General features: G+C 39.8%; 1 protein-coding gene across 4 annotated transcripts in view; it reads left to right on the top strand.

The window, feature by feature from the left end:
- DIP2C (disco interacting protein 2 homolog C) overlaps nucleotides 1-19550 on the top strand; it is a 243652-nt gene extending 224102 nt beyond the window's left edge. For all 4 annotated transcript variants that reach the window (XM_026842343.1, XM_026842344.1, XM_026842345.1 and 1 more), the window contains 5 exons: nucleotides 6726-6783; nucleotides 7949-8023; nucleotides 9094-9268; nucleotides 11101-11224; nucleotides 16047-19550. In XM_026842343.1, coding sequence (XP_026698144.1) covers nucleotides 6726-6783; nucleotides 7949-8023; nucleotides 9094-9268; nucleotides 11101-11224; nucleotides 16047-16299 — 685 coding nt within the window. In that variant the 3' untranslated portion in view covers nucleotides 16300-19550. The remainder of the gene's footprint in view (nucleotides 1-6725; nucleotides 6784-7948; nucleotides 8024-9093; nucleotides 9269-11100; nucleotides 11225-16046) is intronic.
- The last annotated feature ends 3331 nt before the right edge of the window (nucleotides 19551-22881 follow it).

Below are 22881 nucleotides of genomic sequence, written 5' to 3' on the forward strand. Positions count from 1 at the left end.
AGGGAATTTGGGACATTAAATGTAATTTAGGTTTATAGTGAAGAAAAGTCTTTACATTAAAGGAAGTGATTTAATGCTAATGCTTTGAATGAACTTGTTGATTATCAAATTAACAGGATTAAAATATTGAATTAACAGGATTAAAACATGTCCTAGACATATAGAAGATTTAATGGCTGTTCATTTTGTTGGCTAAAATTTTCCTGAATCCAAAATCCCTTTTTCAGTCTCAGTTGTATTTAAACATTATCTGAATTTGGGATGTGATGGGAGGAAAATGCTTTGAGGAAACCAGGATGACACAGAGAAACTCTTCTTCATTATCTAGAGTTTCCCTTCATCTTAAGTGTTCAGTTATGCTATTTTCCCACTTTTCTGATCTGGCTATTTGAATCGGGTACGTGATTTTGGAAGGCAGAGCTTATGATCTTTGATCCATATTTCCATTTTTGGTAGAATGAGCTCATTGACTTGTAAATTCTGGAATAGTTTATATAGAAATATTTTACTATTTGAGTAGAGAAGATGCACTGGAAGTCGTGAGTGTCAAAGATCCCCAGTCCAGTTTCCCACTGTTACCTACAGTGCCCATTTTTCATCTTAATATAGAAAACCAAAACAGGCTGCATCAACCCTTTCCCACCATCAGTCTTAGCCAGACACCATCTCAACATTAGACAGAGATACATATCTGAAAGGTATTGGTGATGGCAGTGGTTCATGGCAATAGTTCCTAGCCATTTGAGTCAGAACTGGGAAATCACTGTGCTTGGATATAGCTATATAAATGCATATGTGCATTAAATGCCTTAAATTCAATTTTGGTTAAAATTTCTAATTAATTAGCGGTTGTCTTTTTTCACCAGAAAAGATCATTGTGCTGAAATCAGAAGAGTCAAGTTTTGATAGATCTTTTTCAGCTTAAAGAAAAGGAATTCTCAAAGTGGTCAAACACCCTGCTTTAACTTTTGAATTTTTGCTCATGATGGTAGTTAAAGCATTTTCAGTTTGGAGAGTTAAATCAACTTACATTTCAAAACAAAACAAAAAAACCCTGAAGCACCAAACATAAATAACCTCTTTCTCTGACCTCCAACCTTTTTTTTTTTATTTTTCAGATTCCATTTACAGCTTTCCATATTTCACTTTTTTGTTCCAGTTTAATACATGAAAATTTTCAAAACATCCATTTTTTGCAGGATAAGAAAATACCCACTTTTCCTCCACAAGCTCAACTTCTAATGCAAGATGACAATCAGCAGGGAAACTTAAGAAATAGGGCAGGAATGAAACCAAAGAGACCATCAGCTGTTTCTGCCATGGAAAGGCTATGGGCAAGGGGAGGACTTACGTACAGTGTTTCTTTGATATATATTAAGTTGTATGTGCATCAGATCCTATATGGTTTCCTCTAGGTTTTGTTGCTGAAGGTTTTCAAGAGTGGCAGCATTCCAAAACAGCTACTGAAAGGAATTAGTGTGCGAAATAGCTGGTTTTAAAGAAACCAAAAAGCTGGCCTTCCAAGCTGGCATGACTGCAAAGCGACATAGTGTGAGAACAGACCGATCAAGACAGGAGGAGGGGTCAGTAGGGTAGACAGAGAAGTAAGACCTTGAGATGATGGGAAGTGCAACGCTTTAGTGCCCAGGCCTGGCTAACAGCAGAAGGTTGCTGGCACACTGGCAAGGAGGAGGAGGGCAGTTAACATGGCTCAGCTTGTAGGAATGGCCATAAAGGAAAAAAAAAGATGTGGAGTTTGGCCAAGCATTAGGGTAAAAGGGAAACTCTTTAGCTGAGTTATATTTAAAAAGAAAGGGGACAGTGGGAAAAACTCCTTTGAATTGGACATGGAGATCTAGTTAGAAATAACAAGAGGAAGCTAAGAATGGTTCATGCCAAGCATTGCAGAGTAAAAAGGTTCCTGACTATGAAATACTTTTAGCTGAGAAATAAACTCTGAAGGGAAGTGGAAGAAGCCCCATCATTTGAAATACTGTAACAGGAGTAGACAAAGCACTCAAAAGTGCACTGCAGGGAACAGTCTTCTTTTGGCAGGGAGCGAGACTTGGATGACCTCATAGCCTCTTTCCATCTCTATTAGAATCACAGAATCCAAATTCTTTTTCAGAGCAACAACACAGCCAGCTTTGAAGGTTTGCCCAGTTTTGGCATTGTAACATTGGTTAGTACCACTCTGCACACTCCAGCCCCTGCAGATTCCCAAAGCAATAGTTAATAGCTTTGCTGACAAACATTCTGATTAGTGCGGAATACTAGCAAGCTTTGGAATATATTTTGGAGAGTTTTCATCACCGAAACGACCTGAGCATAAACAAAATTTGCAGTTTCATGAAAGATAGTTGGGCACAAAGACATTGTTACTGTATTTTGATATCCCCTTTGCTGCACAGTAATTCCAGTGCCCAGTTATAGCTTGACAGTTTTTATTCTGAAGTCAGATTTCAGTCCCACTTTACTACAGTAATTTTTTGATTTAAAGGAAATTAAATCTGTCCAGTGAATTAAATAGCAACAAGAAAAGTTTACCACTACTGGTGTTGTAGCTGCATTCCCTATTAAATAGGGAATATAGCCAGACTGAATTAAATAGGGAAGAGTAGCCAGACTGAAATACCGGCAGTTTTCTCAACTGTACAGCTCCAGTTAGTGATTTTTTTAAGAAAAAAGTCTAATTTTTAGGAATGAGTGAAAAAAAAATGTCAAAATTATACTCTCCTATACTTTACTATTTAAATACTACATTGTGTATCATCATTGCTTATAGCTTCGTAACAATGGTTCCTAAATATCTTCTGCGTCTCCCCTCCAGTGAGACATTTTGGTGGGAGAGAAACTTTGTCTGCCCTACATCGGGTCACTCATTTGTTTTCCCTCTCAGCTTGGCTGCAAACCACCAGAAGGTGCAAAAGTAGCTTTCACGCCCAGCAGCAGCATTTTTCTCCCATCCACTTGATCTTCAGGCTCTTTGCCCAGGCTGGCTCAACTGTCATGTTTTCCTCTGCCCTTCCCAGCAAGACTCGAAGGCAGCAGAAAGCAGCAGGAAGGTCCTGCACTCACTTTGTAAGAGATTGTTTTCACTCCCAACAATGAATGGCTGGAGCGCTGCAGAGAAACAGGACTTGCCATTTCTAGACCTCTGCTGTCTGGAACCACATTATGATTCTTTGTGAATTTGGAGGCGGTTTAATAACATTGTCCTAAGAAGGCTGTAAGAAGCCATGGGTTACTTTGCCAGCATCACCTGGGTAATTCAGAGGCATTTCCCATGGGTCTGGTCAGCCCTGTGCTCTGCTTCTTAACCTTGCCTGCCAGACCAGCCTTGGTAGTGATGCTGCTTGCTCAAGAGGGAATGCAGGGAAGTTTTCAGTCATATCTGCTGTCTGTGTTTGTCAGTGGAAAAAGGAAAATCTCTTGGGGAAGTGTGGGAACAATTGAATTACTTTATGCTGAGACACAGTAAAACTCATTTTAAAAATTATTGCCTGATGTCCATAATTTATTCACGTACTACTCCCGGTAGAGTTAGTAAGACTATTACACACTTAAAATTAAGTATGCACATAGGAGTCAGTAACATCCGAATCTAATGTTTTACTTCTCTTTTTTTGAAATCTCTTTGTGGCAAAATATCTTTTATTATTTCAGAGTCGTTAGAGGTTTAACAGCACGTTCCCAAATGGATTGTGAGCTTAACAGAAAATTTTTAAAAAGGAGTCCAAGTTTTTGAGCACTAACAGGGCCCTCACCGAAAACCTCCAGGAAATGCTGTTTCTATGTTTAGTGCACTACTGTGATAACTCTGTAGGGATGTGAAGTGGAAAGCATGGAGTGGGAGAGGTTTAACAGAGTTGGAATCTGAGAAATTGCGCCTTCTGGATTGTCATGTGCTAAAAAAACAGACAAGGTTACAGGAAATAGGTGGAGAAGGGAACTAGAACGTTCGTGATAATAAGAACAAGGTGGGAAGGACAGATGCTGAAAGCAAAGAGGAAAGAGATGGTCAGATTTATGAATATTGATTCATTTCCAGTAGTCTTTTCATTGACTACTGAATGGATAGCTTTATTATATGGGATTTCTGCTAGGCCTGGAGTTCAGCAACACTTCACTGAGGCATGTCTTAGTAACGGGTAGGGAGCAAGGGCCAGCAGTATCTCTGGGCAGCTGGACAGCTCTGACATATACTTTTCCTGCCCTAGATGTTTTTTGCTACTGTTATCCAAATTGAATTGTTTTTAAACCAATCTTAAGTTCAAATAAAGTACTTCCTGACCTTTGTTACATCATCATTATTAACAGTGGTTATGGCTGACATTTTTTAAATTGTCTCTTTTTGAAGATTGTCTCTATTTGGCAAATGTTGGTAAATAATAAATAACTGTCTGTTAAAGGAGATACCAGGTGGATGAGATGATGACTAGTTCTTCTGAGAATAGCTACCTGTTTGCAAATACATATCTAAAGACTGGAGATACCCGTTGTTTGGAAGAACTCAGTTCAAGGCATTTTATATTTCTACACTAATATTGATTTTACAGAACGAAGATATATATATAAAAAGGCATTACTAACAACTGTTTTTTGCAAGATTTGATTTTGTTTCCATATGCACAGAATTATTTTTAAAGACTTTGCTGTGTGCTCCTAAATACCTATGATTTGGCTTGCCATTTGAACAGCAACGCAAGTGTGGCTTATGCAAACATACCCTTCATAGAGTAGCATTAATTTGGCCTTGCATGTACACCTTAGAGTAAAGCTGCTGTGTCCTGGGTTTCTGCTGCCCCAGATCTGTGTCCCTGGTTGAACAGATGGATGTTGTAACTTCACTGTTTTTTTCTGTAAAGCCAGTGACAGCCCTGCTGCTCTTTGGCTGGTGGGAAGCTCAACAGAAAATGGTGTAGTAAACACAGATGTCTGCATGCCTGTAACACAACAGAGGTTTAAGAGAGCAATACAGTGTAAAACAAGGACAGTATGACATTAAAGGTAACACACAGAAGTGGTAATTAGTGCCTCAGACTCTGGGAGTTTTGTGGCAGCTGAACAAATGTTGGAAGGTGGTTCCTGTTACACATCTTGCAGGAGAGCAGGCCAGGCTCCAGCTGCCTAACTGTGTCTGCTCCAGGTGGTGCCCCTTGTAGGACACTTTACATCCTTTTCCTCTCAAAATGACTTGGGAAAGCAGTCTGAAGTTGCTGGGTATTTAGGTTGTATCTCTTTCTGTTAGTGCGGGGAACTGTTCACAATGATGTGCAATGCCTCAGGGCTTAGCTCTGCCCCGTCCATCAAGGTTGAGAGACTTCCCAGAACTGCAGATAAAACACTATTCACTATTCTTGCCTTGACCTCGACAATCCCAGCTTTTATAGAAGATTTTTGGAGCAAAGAAATAGCAAAAAAAAAACCCAAACTTTTTCCATCTCCTTTATGTTTAGGGGCTGCACTTGCCGAAGCTTTGTTCTTCTCCAAAGGGACCTCTAGCTGAGGTCTCTCTGTGTCTCATCAATCCTTTCCCAAACTGAGCACTGCAGTACTCTGTCTATAAAAAGACCTCAAAACAGTCCGAAAAAGATCTATCATGACTGCTCCTAACAGACTGCAGTTTTATGATCAGTTTAACTGGTTCCAGTTCTCCACCCATCTACTCCTAGCTATGTCTTCCCCTCTTCTGACATTTCATCTCTACCTTTTACAGGGTTGTTTTTTAGGCATCTTGTGTTGGTTTTTTTTCTTTCTAGTCACAGAGCTGAGGGGAGGAAAGAGGTAAGAACAGCTCTTTTGACAGAAGTCCAGGTTTAGTTTGGTTAAGTGGATTATGAAAAATGTTCAGGAGTGGAAAGTTTAACGTTTTTCATGGGCTGTTAGAGCTTCTAAATTATTTCACTTAAGATACGAGAATGCCTAGATTTTACCAATTTTTCTTCACCATCTACTGGCTGAGATCTTCGGATATTTTAGCACTTTAAAGTCTCTTTCATTCTCACCTGCTGAGTACTTTTTCAAGGTTAGATGAGGAATTTCCTTCCAGACCATCACACCACTGAAGGAGAGCTGCCATTTCTGTTCCTTTAGTGGGAAGTTATCTAAGAAAGGAAGAGAGAGGACCAGAAAGCCACACTCAGAGAAAGGGTCTGACCTCAGCAGTGATAATATTTTTCATTAAACGATTTAAAAAAAAATGTTTATCAACCACTGGCCATTGAAAATAATTAATAGATTGCAAATGCAGATTTGAAGCTGAGGCCAGGTTATGAGTTACACGATATGACTTTCATTTTAACTGTTAGCTACTAGTGGAATGCAGTTGCTCACTCAGTTCACATGCTTTTGTGTCTATGCCTTGGTATTTATGATGTTCTTGTGGGAAATCAATATTTTAGATCCCTTTTGTGAATAAATTTGTGCATGGAATTCTATTTACAAGTCTATCTAAAACAAATAAAAGGCACCAAATATATATGAAGAATTTAATATTTAAGAAAACGTTCACACGCATCTTTTTTTCATTATTTTCCCAGGCATGTCTTGACTAAGATTAAATATTGGGCCTGATTATGTTCTACAGGATATAAGCTTTGTCTGTTCCAAAAATAACATTAATCTCTGTGACCATTAACTATTCCTTTTAGAAATAAATGTTAATGAAAAACAAATAAACGCAACTGTGTATTATGCATATTATTTTTACATGTATTTTACAGAGTTCGTTTAGTGGAAAGAGGATCTCCACATAGTTTGCCCCTCATGGAGTCAGGAAAAGTAAGTAGTACTGAATGAAGATTTAAACGTACCTTTTATTGTAAATATTTTCAGTATATTTTCATGTCTGTTCATTTTTACATGAATGTAGTGTTGAGGAAGGCTTTAACAGCTGTGCAGACTGAAAACCTTTCTTTACTTGATGAGGTAACAGCATGATGGCGGTAACTGATGCATTACTGCTCTCTCAGAAGCTGACACACACACACACACACCCCCTTTTATGCAAAAAGCATTTCCTTCTTTTATGCAAGAAGAAGGTGTTTCATCCTCTGCACCTCACTCTTGAAACTGCCAACATATGTGCCACTACTGAAGGCAGTTTTATCGATGTAGACCCACCCTTACTGAGAACTGGTCTGAGATTACCAACACTGTAGTCATAGGTTACTGATCACCTGCAGAGGGACTGTCCCTGGGGGGTGGCATCGCTGGGGGGACAGGATGAGGACACGGGACTGGCATACAAAGATAGGGATGCTGCTCTCAGCTCTGTCCCTGGCTGCGGTGTCTGGCCATGCACCGGTGACCAAGGTCTACTGCTAAGTGTGCTCTGCCTTTGGGGGAGAGGAGAGGTGCCATTGCTGCTGCACTGAGCCACCAAGGCACACCCTGCTCACTGACTGCCCTTGATGCTGTGGGTGCTCATCTAAAGCTTTCTAACCATAGATTTGCAAGCACTCTTTGTCAGAGGATGCTCCCTTTTATATTTTAGGGTTTAACATTTGGCCACCTCTGTAGTGGGTGAATGTCCATTACATGAAGTCTCTGGCAGGGCCTCGTTCAGAGGAGATTGCATGGTGCCTCAGGCTTGCTTTCTGTTTCAGTCTAAAGTTTCATGTGGCTGGCATTGTTTTTTTTCTGTTCTAGTGTATACTCTCTGAGAGACTTGGGCCATTTGTGGTAGGATTTTTGTGTGGTAGGTGAACATTTGATTTCTGAGGAGTTTTTTAATGAACTGTTTTCACAAAAAGAAGACATTTTATAGCATTTCCCAGATACCTCAGAATTTATTACAACTATGGTCTATTTTAATTTTTTGCATTATAAGTCTACTTTAGCTTTTTAAGGATTTCTTGTAGTTCTAATGAAGGTTTTTTGGGGGACAAAGAATCAGCATAAGTTTGCATAAGCTTTCTTACTACCTTATGTTTTCTTTCAATAGATCCTCCCAGGAGTACGTATCATTATTGCTAATCCAGAAACAAAGGGACCCTTAGGAGATTCTCATCTTGGTGAGGTGAGTCATGAAAACTTAACCTTTATATGCTCTGAACTAAACTGCAGAGATAAAGCTATCATTGTGTATGCCAGTGGCTTCCTATAATACATCTTATCAAATGTCTGGTTAAGAAAATTGTGAATTCTATAGATCTTTAGAGTGTATAGTGTGTAGCGTGATATTTGTATCATTATTAAAATTGTTAGTAACATACTTGATAAATACTAATAATACCTCAGGTTCATTTTAAAAAAGGAAAAAATCTTTTTGTAACTATTTTATACTTGGTGTTTCACTAATTCTGATGGAAACTTACATGAAAAAATAAGTTTATTGATCAGTCTAATTTCAGCTAGATGGTTTTCTAGTGCTATTCTCTTTATAATCATTGTGCTTCAATGCACTGAAGTACTCTCATTGGATGAATTGAGCAAGGCTATATGTTTTTCCAATTGATTTTATGTTTAGAGAGAGAGAAAAAAAATGTTATTTTCAATGAGCAATTAAAGATCTAATTATCAAAATGAAGAATTTGCTTAGTCATAATTAAAACTACAGTCTAATTTGTGGAATTCATCTGTAGGATTTCATTACTATGAAATCATAAATATTTCCATAAATAATGAGTTAGATGAAATGAATCCTTCTCCATAGGTGAAGGTCCCTGGCCTCACCCTTTAAAATAATCTGTCTGATGTTCATGGAAGGTGCCCTGCTGGAGTAAATGCACTGAACCAGGAGAGGGGGGGACTATGGAAAGTGCACTGTGGTCTACCATAACCAAGCAGACTGCAGAGCTAGCTGAGCCATTCAAGGAGGCTGTGCAGGTCTGTGGCAAGTGTCCTCGCAGCCGTGGGTCCAGTGTCCCTCTGCCCCAGGCACGGCGCAGATCTGCACTCTGACTTCAGGGAGGTTAGACTGGGGTCTCTCTGCCTAAAACTGGGTCAGTTATTGGTTCAGAAACAGTGTTAAAAGGCATTATAGTGTTATCTAGCGATGACTAAAAATATTTGCAGCAAGAATTTTCAGTAATGTTTCATTCTGGAAAGCTACTTTAATTAATACTAGTATAATTGCTTTTAACTTAGATATGGGTTCACAGCACTCACAATGCCAGTGGGTATTTTACCATCTATGGAGACGAATCTTTGCAATCAGATCATTTTAATTCAAGACTCAGCTTTGGAGACACACAGACTATTTGGGCTCGAACTGGCTATCTGGGGTTCCTGAGAAGAACAGAACTCACAGATGCAAATGGAGGTAAGAGCTTTCTTGTCACCTAGGTCTATGCACATAATTTGGATTCTTTTGAGGCTGACGCTGTGTCTGTTGGCCTGTGTTACCCATAGTGTTCAGTCTGTGAAACCTGTAGAACTGCAAAAAAGCCTTCGTTAAAATAATCCAAAAATAAAACAGAGAGCAAGATTTCCCTGCTGAAACAGTTGCTTTTCCTTTGCTGTACCCCGGGTGCTATAAATCCCCTCCACCAGTGACTTTTTGGCACTGTTAATGTGCCAAGTGCTTCAGCTTGAAAAATAGGAAATGTAGCTTAAAATGCTGTTATTTACTCTCACAGTCATAGACGCAGGAATGCATCCGTGCAGATAGAATAAGCCTTGTTGTGAGCCCGAGCCCTGTCCCTCCTGTGACTACCTTCTTTGATAATTCCTCTGTTATAAACTCATTTACAGAAGCTGTCCATTTCTCAAATTTCCCTGGCTTTAAACCTATGGGGATGGTTACTGAAATGTAATACAAGCAGTAGCCTGCAGGAGAAGCTGCGGGGTGTTTGAGTTTCTGTTGAGTTGTTATTTGTTTTTATGACATTCCTCATGTTGTGTACACATGTAAGCAAACCAGCGCTGCCAGGCACAGAGTCTCTGCTTGGGAAGACGTTAGTTTCCTGTAATTTTTGCAGAGCACAGTGCCACGAGCGGCAGCTGGCTGAGGTGGCAGTCGAGGCTGTTGGCAGAGTGGTTTCTAGCAATGCTGTGAGCACCTCCAGGAGTGATCCCAGGGCCCCAGTGTCAGTGCAATTAGAATCGCAGCTATTCAACTAAAGAGTGAATTCATCAAATCTGAAAGCATTTTAGTAATCACTGTGGATTACAACTGCTGCCTGTGTCCTTATGTTAGCATCTTCCTGAAGAGATTTACTTTGAGTTGCGCAGGCCTTTTTCATTTCATAATGATAGTCCAGCCTCAAGCAGCCTTGAGCAAATTCAGGATGCTCTGAGGATATTGCAACTTAAGCATCCATATGGCTTAAATCCTGGCAGAGTTGCAAAGTCTCTATTCTCCTCCCACTTTTAGCTCCAGCGCAGAAAGTTCTCTGCCCTTTATCGCTGGTAGAGGCTATATTGCCATTACATTACCATCCTGCAACTATCTGAATTAATGTAAAAAGACCCAGTTATCTGCTTTTAAGTCTATTAGTGAATATTATTTCTTTATGGATAACATCCAGTCATGTATTATCAGCCTAATATATTTTAAAAAGTGTCATTTCAGCCTCATTTATTTCTTCACTGCGTAAAAATTTATACTGTAAGAGCATTATGCTTCAGAGCTTGCCATTTGTCTGAATGAGCAATTTGTGATCTGGCACATAGCACGTATTTCTAGTTTATTTATAAAAACCTTTCTACTACAGCTTAAGCATCAGTACTGACCATCTCAAAGCTACTGGAGGAGCATCATCCATACTGTTATGGACAAATCCATCCTTTATCTTTCAAAAGTCAGAGAGAGAAATAAGGAGCCTATTGTCTATTTAGGGCACCTTAAAAAAGAATGAGTCTGCTCTGCATTCACATGGGAGAAAAACATGACTTTATGCCACTGTCTTTGGACTTCCACCTTTCTCTTCTTCAAATGGGAATAGTGTTTCTGCCTTCCTTTCTTCTGGTTTTTGCTCTGCATTGCACTTCAGTAATAGAAAATTCTCATTAGTTCAGAAATCACTTCAATGTTTCAGAAATTTGAGGATAACATGAATGTTATGCTTATTTTACTTATTTATTAATGTGAACATTTTGGTAATTTAATATACTGGAGAATAGAATCATTAATATTTTTTTCCTTACCACCAGAACGCCATGATGCACTTTATGTTGTGGGTGCATTAGATGAAGCCATGGAGTTACGAGGGATGAGATACCATCCGATCGATATTGAAACCTCTGTAATTAGAGCACACAAGAGCATCACAGAATGGTAAGGATTATATAACAAGAGGGCCCTTACATAAAGCTGAAATATCTATAATGTCTCGGGCTTTTTCTTGGATATTGAATTGATCCAGGAAATAGCCTGTCAGGATGGTCACAGGATTTATAACCCAGCTGTAAATATGTCCTTAGGATGAAACTTTTCACAAACAAACGGATTTAATCAAGAAGGACCATTTTCTGCTAAGATCATTCAACACATTTCTTTTTTCATGTGGTTTTAAGTACAAGGAAGGATTAAACTTTTAATTTGAGAGAGCCAAGCAGCCCTCAGGTAGGTCAGTAGCTGTTTCTTGGAGTTTGAGATTTATATTCTAACCAGGAAAAGCAAACAGATATGAGCTCAGGTTTAGGAGTGTTGTTATTAGAAGGAGTAAGCAAGCAAACATTTCAAATAAATGAACACACTCATAAACTTTATTAGTGAACACACTGTTACTTTTGAATTGGTTATTAATAAATCAAGCAGTGATCAAATCAAGGTCACAATGGAAATTGAAGCAGTAAATCAATGAGTTAATAATGGTGTCTTAATCAATGTATCACATCATCAAATGCACACAGCAGGTAATCATTTCTTGAGGCCGACATGAGAACAAATTGCTTTTCATTATTCTTGCATCAGAAGACTGAGTCAGGTAGTTGTTTTGTTTTGATATAACCGCAGCTCAGCTCTTCTCTTTTCAGCAAAACGAACCTGTCACAACAGCCAGAGCAATTCAGCAAGTGTAAGATGTGACTCTCCATTTTTCTTTTTCAATCCTGGCTGCAAAGGTGCGGCCTGGAGCAGTAAACTTAATAACGAAACACAGCAACCAGACTGGTTTCTTTAGTCAAAACACACTGCCTTTTTCTTAAATACCTGTTAAAATTAAGGCAGTTAATTGCTTGGCTGACTGTATGTGAGGTTTTGCCTTATTGCCTCCTCTCTAGAGCATCATCACTGCTGGTATGGTCTTATGTCAGCTCGCCATTCCACACTGTGTCCTCGTATAGACCGGTGTGAACACTTAAAGGGTGCTGTGAAATTCTCCTTGAAAATGTGTCAGATCAGTATCAGCAGTGGATGGAAAGTAAGCTATTTAGGGACAGCTCTATTCTAAAATGGCCACAGATTCATAAATCGATGAGTTTAGCAGTACCTGTTTGTCAGTGATTTGTGTGTTCTCGAAGTGTGAGCTCATGGGCAGTGAGTGAAGTAGCCATATCACACTGCAGAAATGGTCATCATGGGTTTCAGTGGCCAAAAATGCTTAAATTATGTTCCTTTTTCAAGACCACTGAGAGCACTTTGAGGATCATTTTCCTTCCATTATCATGGCAATCCTGAGTGGGATAGTGGCAACTTAAAAAGGGTTAGAGTAAGCTGGGAGGACCAAAGAAAAAGGCCACTGTAAGATGGTAGAATCACATGCAAATAATTCCCGGTGCCTTAACTCTTCCCAGTAGCTGGGTGATAATGTGCAAGGCACATGAGTGAGATTTTCAGACTAACCTTTGCCCAAAGGCCAAAATTGAAACTGCAGGGTTGTTTTCTACTCAAAGAAGAGAGCTTGCTGATGAGTTAAATGTTTCTCTCATGTGGTTCCTGAAAAAAATGGAGACACAGTAGTTCAGAGCGACAACATCTTGTTTCCTCACAGTTCCCAACCTCCTCCTAACCAGTGCTCTGCCTAATAGCTTTCTCACGCCACCATCATGGAGTTTTCATTCATAGCCCTAGTCCTCACTCTCTTTGACTTTTCTCACTTAACAGCTTCTCCTGGAGATCATCCTCTTGCTTTTGTGAAACACTCATTGACAAAATAATAAGCAGTTAAATCTTTCTTTTTATATATACTTTGTATATGCATTTCTTTGGACAGGGTCATGTACCTCTGTTCTTGGAGGCCACTGTTGTTTCAGTTACGATGACCCATTACGGATTTAACTGCATCAATACCTATTGCAAACGATAGGTAATGGGGTATGTCCAGTTGAGAGATTGTAAAAATAGCCTCAGCTTCCAGGAAGCACGTGCTTATTTTGTAACATTTAACACTATTGAGGAAAGCTGTGACTTGTTGACTGACATATGATCCTGCTGTGCAACTTCTGTCATTGAGAATCAGATCTAAAAGGTCATTTAAAACTATTCTTGTCTCTTAAGAAATTTTAGCACAAACCTCTGGCTCTGGACCTTCTGTGTCTCACTATGTAAAAAGCAAAAGAGTGGCACAGTTTTTTTATTGTAATTTATAACTACACCAGGCATTTTTGAAAGTGTTTTTAATACTGCAAAATATCTTGAGAAATAAAGTATGTGTATGTGTTTTAATTAAAACACATTGATGACTCATTTAAACGTCAAACCCTTGAAAGAGGAACAGAACACAGCTTCCTGGAATTCGCTAAGAAGTGGTTTTCTCTCTCTGCATAACAACAAATAGGTAAAGCTCCACAAGATACTTGGAGAAGAAAATCTCTTTCTCTGGAGGTGTTTCAACAACTTCCCTGCTTTTCCTGAAGCATTTAGTGGGATGGAAGCAGTAGGAGAGGCCATTCCCAGCTCAGTGCATTGCCTGTGTTGCATCTTTTGGGTGTGACTCCATAATTTCTTGAGAAAGTGCAGCCTTCCTGGATCCTAGGGCATTTTTTTGTTGTTATTCTTTTTATTCATCAAGGCCAGAAGGTTACTGTATTCATATGTAATACATGCTGACTGATACATCTTCATCTCAACTGGTGAGAACGTAAAAAGCAGTATATCCTTTTACTTACAGTGGTCAACAGTGAGTTAGAATCATAACAGATGAAATGAGTTTTAAATTCAGTTGAAAGCTTCTCAGGAGGGTCAGTGGCTCTAGGACTTAACAGCAGCTTCATGAAGGTTTTGGGAATCAGTCTTCTGAACTCAGACAAACTAACTTCTCCTAAGCCATGTTTTAGGGACCTTCTCCTGAATCTTGCCATTAATTCCTTTTCCAAGTAGCAAGCTAACAGTAGTTAGAGTTATGGTTTCAGGTGCTAAATTATATTTTAATAAGACCTCTCCAGACTTTTTGTTAAAATATAGATAATACTAGTTTAGATGTCTGTACAGCAATCCATAAAAATTCTAGGACCTCTTCGGAGATGGTCACCTTTACAGTGGTTTCACTTTGTTAATATTCAGCATCAATCAAAACTTACTTGAATGTCTGTGAAAACATAATTACAAATGAAAATACATTTCATATCAGTACTAAGTCAAAAGGAGCCTGCACAGCCTTGCTTTGTCTGCCCATTAGTTTTCCAGATCAATAAGCACGTAAGAATTCAATCAAATAGTACTTTGGCAGATCTGAAATGAACTTTTTTAAATAATAAGTACTTTTCTCCTAAAATCCATTCTGTTAAGATTCAACATAAAGCACATTTTCATAGCTAACTTTTGGGCAAAGTAAGATATGATTCCAAAATACAGGGATTTTTAGAATTGTCTTATTAGACTAAACCAGTGCATTTCTGTCTCAATCAAGCATTGACCTTAGGGTAAGTAGCTCCTTTTGAAGTTGCCTTATATACATAATATATTCTAACTTTCAGATGCTTATGCTTGAGACAATTCTGGGAAATTATCCCCTGATTTTATAAGGTAAAGGACAGGGCTTGATGTATGAGTTATATGTGTAGAATATCATTATTATTTATGCTATGGAATAAGTTAGAGGATGAAATAACCATCGTCTGTGTCTTAAGCACCTGCAGGTAATAATGAGATTGCTTTTTGTGGAGCCTCGGTCCTGCTGCCCTCCTGGGAGACTTCAGAGGCTTTGGAGACCATTTGAGACTGGGGAGAAGGATAGAGGGAGCATACACCAGATTTTCATACCCTCCCAGCTTCCATATTTGGAAGGATAAATAGCCAGAAGAAATGCCCAGTAACAGAAACCAGAATTTACCTGCTTTGGCTCACAGGCTTAACCAAACTTTTGGGGTCTTGCAAAGTTCTTTTAATAAAGAGGAGATACCAGCGATAATGGTGTTCCCTTGACTGTTGCACCTATTAATAATGAATGTAAAAACTCCTGTCTCCTTAAGCCCAACAGAAATAAAACATGGCCAAAATAAAACAGATGGAGACACTGCTGTACAAACCAATTGATCCAAAAGAATCACAGCTCTTTTGTGCTGAGCTCTGACCTGCCTGGACAGCAACCAGCCCAGTCCAGAAGGCACATAGCCATGTTAGCCTAGCACCATGCAAGTGAGGAAGCCCCCTCCCCGCCCAGCCGGGGACCTCTGTGCAGCTTGCAGTGTGCCATCTAAACATTCTCAGGGCTCCGCACCCCTTGGCTAGGCAGAGCTCATCCCAAAGAGCTGTCAGATCGGACTATATTCCTGCTGTTCTTTTTGGTGCCTCCTCTTTTAACCTCCTTCGCTCTTCTGGGCAGCTCTTCAAAAAACCTCGGAGAAGACACCTCCACCCACAGATCACTCATGCATGCCTTCATGAACACAGCAGTGCTGTGACAGTTCTTTGGCTTCAGAGGGAACCGCACATTGTCTTACTACCTGCTTACATGATGGGCAGGGATTAGACTCAAGTTTCTGTGAAGTTCAGCCCAATACTTAGCATTGCAGCAATCGTAAAGTGAGAGTTAGTGGGGCTCTTCTTCTGCCCCTGCCTGTGGACATGTTCTCTCTTGCTACTTATGTTTCGTGGTGAGCATACAAAAGGAGCCGTAGGAGTTGAAACAAAGGGTAACCAAGATGGAATGAAAAGGGCAAAAAATGAAATGGATAAAAAATCCCTGACACTAATATTATTTTTTCTTTCATTCCAGTGCGGTGTTTACCTGGACAAATTTATTGGTCGTTGTAGTTGAGCTGGATGGATCGGAGCAAGAAGCTTTGGACCTGGTTCCTTTGGTCACCAACGTGGTCCTGGAGGAACACTATCTGATTGTAGGGGTGGTGGTGGTTGTGGACATTGGTGTAATTCCTATCAACTCCCGTGGAGAGAAACAACGTATGCACCTACGAGACGGATTTTTGGCAGACCAGCTAGATCCCATCTATGTGGCCTACAACATGTAGTCTTGTACCTTAAAGCTTCCATGGACTTTACTATAGATGTATAAAATTTTTTGGTGTCCACTAAAAACGTGTGCAGATAAGATGCTGACACTCATCAGAATGGAACTGTTTCTATTACAACTTTTCAAAGCAGTCACGATTGGCAGGAAATAAAATGTGAAATGTTTTCTTTTACCACTAAATTTTAAAAAAAAAGAAGGACTATGGGGTAAGGCCCTTCAGTGCGTTGGAAAAGCCCATTTTAAACTTTTTTTTTTTTTTTTTTTGCTTATTGGACAATACTGCTTTTTGAGTAAATGTGGCTTTGTATTTTACATTAAGTAAGCTGAAGTAGGTTTTTTTTTATTCTGCCCTCCAAATGGATTCTTTTAAAACGATTTGCATACTAATACAAATTATTGTTTTCTTCATTTGTTTTAAGAGGTCATAAAAAGCTGATGAATACAGATCCATTAATAACTTAAGCCATTTTAGATCCCACGTTTTAGGAAACTATGTAGTGGTACGAGAAGAATACCCAAAGTAGCACCTTTCAATTAGAAATCTTGCAGCTTTCTGTCAGAGATGCTGAAAGCCCAAAGGCCAAAAAGCCTTTGCTGTTAGCATTAGAATGGAAGAAATTTATAAATAAGGTGTATTTCGGCAATGAACTTGCAAATATCTTTGTACTAAACTAAAAAGATAAAATAAGTTAACTACTTCTTCTGTAATTATGTACAAAACGTTTAATTTATTTTGATCTCTTTAGAACTATAAAAGAGAAAAAACATTCAAGAATATTAAACTCTTGAAATGTTTGCTAATATAAAAACAAAGTGTTGTATTATCTTGAGTGGATAGTATCACATCAAATATATATATATGAAATATAAATTCACTAATGACAAAAGATTTTAAAGTTTAAAATGCAGTACTTGTCACTTGCATGGTGTCTCCCACTGTAGATAATCAAATGTTACTCACAAATTTTTTGGAAAAAAAAAAAAAGCAATCCTGGATTGCTAAGTATCCCTGTCGAAAAGAATCCTCTAGATACCAGCAAGTGGAATTATTGCTGCCTTTAAGGCAGTGAATGAATTTAAGACTAAAAATGCACTAAAATAATTTTCTTTTCTTTGCCATGGAGGCAACAATAAATATTCGTGCTGGCATGTGCATACACTTGTTAGACTTAGAAAAGGCAGGTTGAGGAATAGCACTGTTGTCTAGCTGCAGAACTTTGTTGCACAATTTTTTTCATTGTTTTAGTTGGTGTTTTTATTGCTATAAGGAAAAGTTTTGGGGTTATTTGCACAGAGTTAATCAATTTGCCTCTCAGCTAGGACACATAGCTTGGTGGCCAATGCATCCAGTTTACATTTATGGGAAACTGTTGTTTCGATGGTCTTTAATTTATTCCGTAACAGAGAGGAGCGTACAGTCACTACGACGGATTTGGCACAAATTGTGCATCTGCTAACTAGTCCCTAAACACATTAAAACATCAGAGGAGCCCATCTGCCTGTTCAAAGAGCGGAGGAGTCCCATGGTCTCCAAGCTGAGGCCATCACGGGAGAAGAGTAGGGAAACATGCATCACAGCTGCCTTCATTTTACTACCTTGGGATAAAAGAGAGGTTTGATCCCCCATTCTGTTGTCTTCCCTGCACCCCGTGCCCCCTTTTTTAAAACCTTCCCCTTCCTTCATGTGGTTGTAACTGAATTGACCTGTTTGTGATCAAGAGTGGGATTTACCAGCTGCAGTCCAAGAATGCTTTTCTTATTGTCCCGAATGACGTTCCTGTGCTGGCTCTCATTACCGGATATGCATGACTAAGATGATTGTTGCAGGGCAAATGTAATAATGTTTATATCACGTATAAGGGAGTCTCAATGCTGGGTGTTTAAAATCTTTTTAAAAGGTAGGGACGTTTTAGTCTGCATGTACAGTACAGAGCATCTTGCCATGTCAGATGCGTTTTCTTTCAGACCATCCCTTCCGCCTTCACTGTCCTGTGAATAGCCCTATTCATGCTCTGCAGACCAATCCTATATTTTGTCAAATTCCTTTTCTGCTCCCTAAAAAGAATAAAATCTGTTCTTAATGGCAAGTTGTTGTAAGGTTTCAGACAAGATGTTGATTGATTACAAACATAATTGCAGTGTGTGAACTAACTTGTGAAGTCCTGCTATCGCTGATCTCAGTACTGCAAAACAAATGTCGCTGTCATTCAAAGCATCACTTTAACCTTCACGAAGTCAACTTTGCATTTGTAGAGAATAAAAGAACTGCAATGCAGTTGTGAAATGCAGTTAATAACAGCTCTCTTCTGCAACCTGTCATCCGTGGTTGTTAAATCCTGAGTTAAGAGAAATGATAAACTGAGTTTCTGGTTTTGTTGTGCAAGCAAAAGGAAGGAAACATTTAAGCACCATCAGACTGAGCAATAAAGAAGGATTGTTCTGTATTAGAAACTGTACTGTAGATAAACCATTCATGAGAATGTATAAAATGTTTGTCTTGTGACCTTGTGCTTTTGGAGTCAGACAAAACCATGTAATCAACTTGATGCACATGCACAAAAAAGAGGGTACACAATGAACATTTAAACACAAAACTAATCAAACAGGAGCAGATTCCTCATGGTGCTTGTTTATTATATATATTTAATCCTGCTTGACACTTTACCCAAGGGAAGACTGTCCCTTTTATCAGTTGAATGTTAGCAGCGTTATTTCATAGAGTGTGGTGACTGGTTAGAGAAATTCATGTAACTCAGCCAATCACAGTTTCAGACAAAAATTTTTATGTGCAAAGGACAGCAACCTTCTTGTATGTTAAACCACCAGTACGCTTTGTACATCTGTGATAACGCCTGTTTTATATTCAAATGAACAAATAAAAGCTTTTATTTTTGTTGCTCTGAAAATATCGGTTTCTTAATTAGTCATCTAAAATGGAGCTTCTGAGAGCTGCGGATGCTCAGTGGAGGAACATGGAGAGCTATACTGTAATTTTATTTTGTTTACCTCTCTTGTTGCATAATTTATTAGTACAAATCATTATACTTTTAACAATGTTTAAATACTGGTGTGGGCATTTATTGCTGAAAGACTTTCATATGGCAACAAATGTTTTTTGTGAAATGTTTTTTTAATTCTTTTTAATATATTCAAATATACTGTTCACATTTTTGCTGAAAGTGTAAAGATTATTGTAAGCTTGGTAACATTTTGTGAGAAGCAATAACAAGCATTAGTACTGTAAACTCCACAAATTTGTCACTTATCACTTGTGTTGCAAGGTCTTGGCTACCGACATACTGCTAATCAGTTGTGTAAGCTACTGATCCAGGTATTACATTTCTGCTGGAGCTTTCTGCCAGTGAAAATATGTGGGTAACTGCTTGGTCACACATGTGGGGCTAGAACCTCTGTATCAGTTCAGAAGCCTTGGATGACCAGATAAAAACCTCCAGGAAATGTGTTCTGCCCATTTCCATTGGTCTTCTCCAAGAATACTGTGACTCCAGAGCTGGATGCCAGTCACTGTGTAGCAGCGTCCCCAGAGAAGAGAATTGTCCGTAGCTCTGATTTTCTACACGTGATTTCAAGGGATGAAATTCTGAGTCCGCGTTTCTTTGGTAGCGCAGCTGAGAGGTTCGGGATATAAAATCCATCTCCAGTGGCTTAAACTGCGGGTGCTCATCACAAGAGGTGGGCGCAGGTTAGAGGACCCACAGTTTTCCAGAGCAGAGAGTGCAACCCAAAAACTGGGAGGGAGAGGGCAAGTGAGGGGTGGCAGAAGGTAGAGGATGACAGAGCAGCAGTAGTTCCTGAGTCAATTTTACAAGTAGTTTTCTTTAAAAAAGGACGTGTTTTGATGTTTTATGCTAATAGTAATGAGGACTTTTAAAAGGTAAAAATATTTACAGTACAGATTTTTTAAATCTTTTTGGCATATGGTAGCTATAGCACTGAAAATCTGGTGGGGAATCGCAACCAAAAAAATTTGTAGTAAGGTTAGAGGAATAATTTCATGCGCAATAAGAACAGTATAATTTATTCAGTATCAGGTTGATACTAAGAAGAACTGGGAAAAAGCTTGCTAAAAGACCTCGCAGCTTTTTGTGTGTGTTTTTCAACACAAAACTTTGCTTTATGCACCATTTATCATCTAGGGTGGGGAGGGGGGGGATGTACATGGAGATCCACCACAGATTCTCACTGGTCACCTTGTGAACCAAATCACAGGAGAGCTGGGTTTGTGGGAGCTCTGACTTTCTCCAGCACAGCTTTTTGCAGTCAGCCTGAGCAGTCGCAGATCCCTTCTGCAACCCTGGGGATACAAATCCCTGCTGTGCTTTCTGTGCAGGGTGTGCAGGTGGTTTGGGGGAGCTGGGCTGGGCGCTGGCGTGGGCCTTGGCTGGACGGGCAGTGTGGGGAGAGGTAAAGCCCAGAAGGATCATCCCAGTGGGGATGGACCCCACTATCCTCAGGGTAAGAACCAACCCTGTTTTGCATTTTTTTATTTGTTTGTTTTAATAGAAGAATTTTTTGCTCGAAACTGGCTGAGATTTGAGGAAGAAAAAAAACGTAACCAGGTTCTACATTGTGAAAGTAGAAATCAGTAATTTCATTTTTGGATAAAATAAAGTTCAACCTGAATTATTTTTTGGTATCTGGAGTGCTTCATTTGGCAGCCACTTTCCCAAAAGCTCTCACTCATCGTACCATGATTTAGATAAATAGCTTTCCTTTCCAGGGATTCTTCTGTTCTCTCTTGAGGGTTATCATCTTAAAGCTGGTCCTCTCAAGGCTTGCCTCATCTGTGTTGTACCTCATTGAGGTCAACATCTTCAAGGCAGCAGCTCTCCTTTTCTTACCCAGCATCAGCCCATTTCTATATGTTTTTAGCATGCACCCTGATGCTGGAAACTGCATGGCATTTAAGATCAACCATAGGTTCCCTAAGCAGGTCATGCTGCATCATTGCCAGTCAAAATCAGTAACCAGGAGTGCTCTTACGCTTCTTTCTGGTCTACATGGACAAGATTTCTCCAAAGCCAAGGTGTATTCTGTATGATCCATGCAGGGTAAACAACAAAGGCTTTACCCCAGGGATCCCACAACAAATCTAATAATATTTTTTTTTAATGGTTGCAAAATATGGCCAGTTAATGGGCTGATGCTAAAGGCACAAAGCTGATCTTGTTTTAATGTCGTGCTTTGGTGGATTGACGTTGATAGGCTTCACACAAGGGAGTGTTCTTCAGAGGGGTCTGAAGGAAGGGACAAAGCTGTTGGAAGCACAACAGGGAAGGGCTTCCGGGGGAGAGGCAGCATGTGGGAAAGGTTTGGAGATGCCAGGGAGAGGCACTGAGAAGAGCTGTACTGAACCATCACTGCTGGAGTGGACACCAGTGGAGGAAGCCATAAATGAAGGTCAAGTTCAGGAAGAGCATTTGGTGTAAAAGGGAGGTAAGGTCAGAAAAGAGAAGATTGTGCATGTGAGGGAAAGGGTCAAGCAATTGACCCAATAGTATCAGGCATCTTATTTTAGTGGCCTACAGTTTAATTTTCTCACCTAGGTGAGCCCATTTCAAATCAGGGAGCTCCAGGTGCCATGACACGGCCCTGCTGCTCTTAGCTGTTCAGTCTGGAGGCTTGGATGAACTACCACCTGCTGAATTTAGCCAAGGGGCTTTGGGATAAGAGCCAAGAGAGGAAATGTATGGAGGTGTGAGGACAGACAATGGTGCAAGACAAGGACAGAGGTTATCCCAACCCAAAAGGTTCAGGAAACAAAACACAATAGGTCTGTATCAGGGAAAAGGCAGAACTGAAGCAGGGGAGTGCTGAGAGAAGACTAGAGCAGGAAAAGCGGCTGCAAGAGAAAAACTATGTTTCCATGAAGCAAGGTCAGGAGAGGACTATGGCATGGCCCATATTCACAGAGCAAAGGAAGATGAGCATTTGAGCCAACAACTGTCCAAAGGAAAATAGTGGCTGAGGAGATACAAAGGGATTAAACTTTCCATTGCAGACACATGCACTTCAAGCAACATTTCTAGGATGCCTCTCACAACCGTTTGGTTTCAGACACTTTCCTGAAAGCCACAGGAAGATGTTTTTTGCATGGCTCCTTCTCTCCCCACCACACAGAGCTGCCCGCCAGGGTGAGGATACACACTTCTTTGCATGTGCAGGGTGTCCCGGCCATGTACACACCCCGCAAGGCCGTGCTGCAGCTGCAGTGGCTCAGCCCGGGGTAGCTGTCTTTGCGAGGGCAGTGATGGAGACACACAGCCCGAAGATGTGTGTTGCAGGGGCAAGCACTCAGCATCTGTGGTCGTGGAAACCCACAGCCGACTGCCAGTCCCAGGTATAGGGACAGCAAAAACTGAATGGGAAATGTTTAAATTCTTCCCTTCCCTCCTCCTATAGCTCTTGGGTTACTAGACAGAAAGAAAAAAGCAAATGAAGTATAGTCTCAGCTATAATTATTTTTTCAGTCAAAGGATGGAAGCATTTTTCATCTTGGGGCAAAGCCTTTTAAAAGAACAGGAAGCTTTAACTGCTATTTTGAGCCATAATAAAATTA

This window comes from Athene cunicularia (assembly GCF_003259725.1).
Source record: "Athene cunicularia isolate RWA chromosome 2 unlocalized genomic scaffold, athCun1 chr2_part1, whole genome shotgun sequence".
NCBI lineage: Eukaryota > Metazoa > Chordata > Aves > Strigiformes > Strigidae > Athene > Athene cunicularia.